Source organism: Monodelphis domestica, chromosome 5 (assembly GCF_027887165.1).
Source record: "Monodelphis domestica isolate mMonDom1 chromosome 5, mMonDom1.pri, whole genome shotgun sequence".
Lineage (NCBI taxonomy): Eukaryota > Metazoa > Chordata > Mammalia > Didelphimorphia > Didelphidae > Monodelphis > Monodelphis domestica.
In genome coordinates, this window is record NC_077231.1 from 79,176,182 (window position 1) to 79,183,372 (window position 7,191).

Consider the following 7,191-nt stretch of genomic DNA (forward strand, 5'->3'; position numbering starts at 1 on the left):
TGCCAGGATCCATTTCTGCCCCACCAAGGCTGTGAGAACAGTGTCCTTACCCCAGAGAATCAGGGAAGTGTACTGACTAAAATGCTCACTTTGGAAGCAGAAAGGCCCAAGTTCAGGTCCTGTTTCTGTTCCTTACAGATTTGGTGGTCCTGGCGCAGTCAATGAACTCAGTCCCTCAGGGCAGTGTTCCTGTAGTGACATAAGCTAGGCCAAACAGCTTGCTATTGAGCTTCAGAATTCCTACAGAGCATGTTGAGTTTCTTTGACAATATAATTAATTATTACTTTTGGGAAGTTAAATCATCAGCTCAGTAGATCTATGTTTCTTTTGAAAAGCCATTTCCAAAGAAGCCCTCAAAAATGAAGGAACAATGTTAGCTAAAAATCTATTTATAGTTCTGGTTAATGTTAACTGTAAAATAAATAATTTAATTTTTTATGAATGTATTTGGGATTCACTTTTGTTTCCTTCTAATGCATCTTTAAAGCTTTGCAGATATATTAAAGTAAAAAAAAGCTGTCAAATTACCAAAGATAAGCCAATTCCCCTAGTGCTTTCCAGCCCTTGTAATACAGCTTGGTGATTATAGTGTTGGTGACCTTCTGCAAGCCTATAAGTTTGATATCCAAGTTAAGGATCAAGACTGTCAAAATGTCCACCCACTGGGGCAGCTAGATGGTTCGGTGGATAGAACGCTGGGTCTGAAGACAGGAAAATCTGAGCTCACATACTGCCTAACTGTGTGACCCTGGGCAAGTTACATAACCTCAGCCCTTAACTCTCTTCTGCCTTGGAACTGATACTCAGTATCAAGTCCAAGATGGAAGGTAAGAGCTTTCATAAAAATAATAGTCCACCACAAGTCTTTTTCTTTCAGGTCTTGCCTATTAAATGATCCAGAAGAAAAATCTAGGATCCTGTGATGCTCAATACTATCCTACTCCAAACTATTCCTTAATTATCAGAACCAAAGACTGAATCCTCATTTGTTATATGGGATGGGTATTTATCTTAGCCATCCTTTTCAAACACAAAATTAAAGTGAAATGAGTCTATAAGAAATGTTTACTTGGTCTTAAAGCACATCTGTGTTTGTTTACAGGAATTGGAAGCTTATGTGGATGACACAGATATGGACATTGATTTCAGAAGGGAGGACTTTTACTTTTTGTCTCAAGAAGACAGAGAAAGGCAGAAGCGTGAGCGGGAAGAATCTAAAAGAGTATTACAGGAATTAAAATCAGTGTTGGGATTTAAGGCCTCAGAATCTGAGAGGCAAAAATGGAAGCAGCTTCTATTTAGTGATCACGGTAAGCTTTTGATTTTAAAAGTTTAAGTTTGTCAAACATTTTTCCTATGCCACATTCTCTTTATTTAGCTATAGTTTCTTTGGTTATGTATGACCTTAGTTTGGTGTTCTACCAGTAAGTATATACATAAACACTCTTTTAGTGACCAGTAAAAAAAAAAAATTTAAGCACATAGTATACATAGTTCATGTTGACATGTTTTCACTGATTACTCTCATTTTTAAGAATTGATTTTGTTGCCGAGTCAGGCATTGAATTGTAGATTTTTAAATGCTATAACAATTTTCAGGTATAGGCATGAGTATGATCTCCAATCCTATATAACTTCCATGTGTTATGGTAACTGTCTATAGTATGAGTTACAGAGTCTCAGATTCACTATTGAAACAAAAAGAGTTTAGATCAGATCTCTGAATCACATGTGAGATTATTGTGACTCCATTGTGAGATGATATGACTCCATTCATAATAGTCCCATACCCTCACTCTCCTTTTTTCTTCCCCAACCAAAACTATGAAGAAAATTATTCATGTGGCTTCATAGCAGATCAAAATACCCTATCTATAGCTGAGATTTTCCTAGTAATGAATATTCATGAATGTTTGGAGAGGTAGAAATGATACTTCCTTACTACTTTAGAGCATCTCTCGAGACTCTGAAAACTATCCTCTTTTGACCTTTTTCTAAGCCATGGAAGTTCCCCTACTGAAATGAAAGTCCCAAAGTCCTCCTCCTGAATTTTTTATGTCTACCAATAGCACTACCATCTTTGCAGTTTTCCAGGCTCAAAAATCTCAAAATCTGATTCTGTCATCCTATAATCTTTTCCTCCTTTATTTTCCATCTTCATTCACCAAAATAAATGAGTTTTCCCTCTAATGCACCCATTTTTTCCATGGCTTTGTTTTCCTACTATAACTACTCTAGATCAGATCCTAATTAAGTTGCACCTGGTCCCTCCTCATTACCATCTTTCTCAAGCCTACTGTGTATTCCATCACCAGATTTTACCTTCCTTAAAAGGTTTTTTGACCTCCATAATTCATAGCATTGAAAGCTGTAGAACTGGAAAGAAATCCTAGATGACCTAGTCTTCTTCTAACATAGCTCCTTCCTGGCAGCTAGAAAGGTCATGTGACTTTACCAAAATGACTCACATCATGGATCTCAAGAGCCAGAATTTTAATTCACCTCCTCAGAATCCAAGGCTAGTCTTCTTTTTCATATAAATAATTACCTTTGTAATTCAATTTAGATATTTGCAAAGCATCCATCTGTACCAGGTGCTATTGGAGATATAAAATGAGTAGGACCCATTATTCCTGCATTCAAGAAAGGCACCTACACCCCATTATAGGGAATGAGCAAGTACAAGACAAATCACTGTAGTGTGAGGCAGAACACCTAATGTTGACGAGAGATCCTCAGTACTTATTAAAGTGTTACAGAGTAAGTAAGAGAACATCTTATTAGGGAAATCATTAGGTGCCATAAGTGTAATAGCTTAAGAAGGGCTTCTAAAAGAAATAGGCAACCAGGAACCAGAACTGGAGGTCTTAGGGGGGAATCTTCTTCCTTCCCATTCAAAGGAAAGACATGATCAAAAAGCACAAGGAAAGAGTACATTTGGAGCATGTTTGGGGAACACATGAGTACCCCCCATTTGGCAGAAGTATGAGAGCAACAGGAGGGAAGGCTGGAAAGAGATAGTAAAGCCATATTGTGAATGACCTTGTTGGGCTTGGTTTTTAGGTAATGGGAAGTCATTGAATAATTTTTGAACAGAAGAACAAAATGACCAGAGCTATACTTAGAAAAATTGTACTGTAATGTGTCATTCTGATCAGAATAGGGAGAACCTAAGAGGGAGGAGGGACACTAATGAGATGATTATTAGTTCAGGTGCATGGTAATGAGGGCTGAAGAAGAAGATGGCTTTGGGACCAGAAAGGAAGGAACAGGTACAGGGAAGACATTGCAAGAGAATTCAAGGGATCAAAGATGCCTGATAATTAAGTAGACGGTTTTTATGTTCCTTTGTATATTAAGTAGACCTTTTATGTACAAAATACTTTACTGGGTCCTCAGATGGTTACAAAGGGGACTAAAAAACAAATTTACATTCTTATGAACCCTAAATATTCAAGCCTTGTGACCTGGAGAATTTGAGTGTCAGTAATAAAAAGAGCTTCTTATTTTAGGAGGGCAAGCAAGTTTTGCAGAAAGATGATACAATTCTGTTTTGGGTAAGTTGAGACTGAAATACTGGTGGGGCATCCAAGTGGTTTGTCTAGCAGGCCACCAGAAACATAGCCAGGTTAGTCTAGAGATATATAGATTGTGGCATCATCTGCATCAACATGAGAATGGAAGGCAAAGGAATGAATGAGAGAATTTAGAGAGAACAGCTTGAGTTTAGACCTGGAAAAGCATTTTCATTTAGGAGAGAAGCAGGGCCTGCAGGAGGAAATAAGTTTGAAATGTTTGGAGAAGTACCAGAAATACTTACTATCTTCTCAGAGGGGAAGAGAACTTCAAAAAGAAGGTAACACCAGTGGTAGGACAGAACACAAAAGGAGAATGAAGTCTGGGAAAAGATGATTGTGTTAGTCTGGTGGTTCTCAAACTTTGGTCTTGGGGCCCTTTTATACTCTTATAAATCACTGAGGACATCTTAACTGTGCAATGCTGAGCAATTCACCCTCATTTGCCTAGAAAGTAAGGTTTTTGAAAGAAAATTATTGAGGACCTCCCAAAAAGCTTTTGTTTATGTAAAATATATCCATCAGTATTTACCATATTCAGAATTTAAATGTGTGTTAAAATTAATCAAAATTAAAGGCTTAATATGAAAATAGTTTTGATCTTGCAGACCTTGGATAAGGTGTCAGAGATATCCAGAGGTCAACAGTCCACACTTTGAGAACCATTGGGTTCATCCCACCCAGTGGTTAGTCTATAAGATGATAATTGGTGACTTCCAAGATAGCAGGTTCAGTATGGAGATGGGAGATGCAAACTAGATTTGAAAAATAAGTGAACACAACAGAATTGTTCTATGCTCACTACTTACACTTTTTCAAAAATTTTGAAATTTAAGAGTGGTGGGCTTAGTAAGAGAAGTTTTTTAGTAGAAACAACTTGAACTTAGTAAATGAAAGACTTCCTCCAAGAGTGAGGCTAAGGATGGAAGAGTGACTGGTGAGGTAAAGTCCTAGAGAATGAACTGGAGAGGCCCCAAGCTTAGATGGGGAAGTTAGCCTTGGCAAGAAGAATGTTGTTTCTATCTCAAAAAACTGAGATCAAAGAAAGGAGAAATTTCTGAGGTGGAAAAGGATACTGTCAGGTGGCTTTAATCTTCTCAGTAATCTAGAAGACCAGGTCATCTGAAGATGGAGCCAGTGTTGTTCTCCATCCCCATGCCTTCCTCACCTCTCACACTCAGCTTAGCAGAAAAAGTCCCAATGTTTCAGTATGCCTAACAAATGGTACATTATTGAAATCATTAATTCAGGTGTGCCTAAAAACCACTTAATACATCACCTTACATCAACTTTTTCTTGGGCATTCTAGAACTTTTTTTCACTTATGATATCTTGCCATCATAATGAGAAAAGACATAGCAATAAAACTGTCATTTTTAAGCATGCGCTATTGATGGTTATTTGCATTGAAAGTGTAACAGCCTTTTGTTTAGCGTATGGAAACAAGTGGTAATGGAGATAGAAAAAAAACACAGCCTACTACTACCAGAAATTGCTTTCCCATGAAAAATGTCTGTGCATCTTCCAGAGTTATTTTCATCTCTGCTTACAGGGATAAAGTCCGAATGGAATTAGAAAGGGAAATTCTACCCGGGAGCCTGCTGTTGCCATTTTTGTCTATGTTTTTTGCTGCTACTCTAGTGAAACGACTGCAGCTTAGGGAGCTGTTTTTTGGAAATGGACACTTGCTTTGCAAAAAAAAAAAAGTTAATAGACTCCAATTCTTCAAGAAGCACATTGTTTTTTGTCTTCAGTCATGCTTCATTAGATCGTATTGTACTAACCCCTCCTGCTGGGAGGAGAGACTGCCTGGCAAGTTACCCGTTGCTGGCAATGGGACCCACTACCTACTAACATCAAGAGGGGCTAAATAAAACTACATTTCCCTTGCAAGGACAACTTCTCCTGCCGTATGGATATCCATCATATCTATGCATTGTGCTTTGTACAGTGGCTGATCTTGAATGCAGATTTTATTTTATTAATATTTGTGTTTTTCATTGGTTCAGCGTAGACTCTAGTGATATGCGTAGATGTGCTTTATTTTCATCAGGGATCTATTAGATCACCAGCTTATCTGTCTGCATCTTTACCATGCTGTGTTTTATTATACAGATTATATATGAATTTGAGAGATTAGTGTTTTCCAAATTATTACATCAGGCCTTTTTCTGATACATAATTAGAAAAAGCCATACTATTTCTTTTTAAATAAGGAATATATAGTTTCAGAGATTTTCCAGCATCATCTCTAATCTCTCGAAAATCCAAGTCATCTGCTTAATTAATTTCTTTTTCTATACCTTATACATTGCTTATAATGGTTTCTGGCTTTATAATTTTCACCATTTCACCAAAAATTCCTAATTTTGTTTAACTTGGATTTTTTGTTCTTTAAAAGAAATTTGATATAATTCAGATTCATATTTTGCATTTGGTATACCCAATCCCTTAATCATTAAGAGATTACCTTAGTTATTTTTTCTTTTTTTTTTCCTTTTAAGCTGTGATGAAACCCTTGTCTCCTGTAGAACCAATGGAACCTATAAATAATTCAGAATCATCTGTGAATTCAGATATGGAAAAGGATGGTCATAAAGGTGAAAGTGACCCTGAAGAGGGAAATAGTGAACTCAATCCTCCCCCAAATGACACTGAGATAAGTAGGACTGAGTATTTATATGATGATCCTTCAGACTGTCAAAATAAAGACAATTCTGTGACGGAAGGCTTGCTTGCAGCTGCTGAAGAAAAAACATGTTACCAATATGAGAGTGAAGGAGGGTCTGAGCAGACCACCAAGGGTAGTGTGGAGACCCTTCAGCCAGCACTCAGTGACTCATTACAGACCTCCATCAGGGAGAGACTGGCTCGCTTGCACCGGGGACCAGATTTCAACATCACTTCTGGTCTCGCCGCCCAGGCAGCTGCAAGATCTCTTACATTTACCAGCATGGAGGAACAGACTTTTGAAGATAGTGAGGAAGAGGAGGAAGATAAGGAAGGAGAACAGCAAAAGAGGCGAGAAAATGAAAACGAGGTGGAAGAAAACAAGAACAAAGAAACAAACATTGAAAATGAAGGATTATAATTCTCACCACTTAAAAATAATGTCTTAGCTTCTTAACTGGATAAAGACGTTCAAAGTGTTCCCAATTAAAGGATGATGAATGTAAGGAGTTTACTTTATAAGGCTTCGCAGAGAAAAATCATAGTTGGAAAAAATTATCCAGATTATTTAATTTTGTTATAAATGGCACCCTAGGACTGTGTTTCCATTGCCTTGCATATTTGGTAACATGCAAGGCCTCCCTAGAGGAAAATGCTATTTTATTATTATGACATTGACTGATACTATGAAGAGATTTTGTTAATTTATCACTTTTAATACAAAGTATACATTTTGCATTTCTGGCCTGAATTTGTTATTGAAAAAGGTAATTGGAATCACACAAAAAGAACATCAGGATTTGCTATGATGCCTTCTTTACTATTTCCTTTGCACTTAACTGTAGTATGTGTGTATTCCTGGCAAGTCATCTGTAACATTTTTAGTTTGTTACAATCCTAAAACAAGCATATAGTTTAAATAAAAATATTCAACTCTCCATATAA

At 37.1% G+C, this 7,191-nt stretch overlaps 1 protein-coding gene across 6 annotated transcripts in view; it reads left to right on the forward strand.

The window, feature by feature from the left end:
* VEZT (vezatin, adherens junctions transmembrane protein) overlaps positions 1 to 7,191 on the forward strand; it is a 75,230-nt gene extending 68,039 nt beyond the window's left edge. For all 6 annotated transcript variants that reach the window (XM_007503224.3, XM_007503225.3, XM_007503227.3 and 3 more), the window contains 2 exons: positions 1,104 to 1,311; positions 6,081 to 7,191. In XM_007503224.3, the coding sequence (XP_007503286.1) occupies positions 1,104 to 1,311; positions 6,081 to 6,667 (795 nt within the window). In that variant the 3' untranslated portion in view covers positions 6,668 to 7,191. The remainder of the gene's footprint in view (positions 1 to 1,103; positions 1,312 to 6,080) is intronic.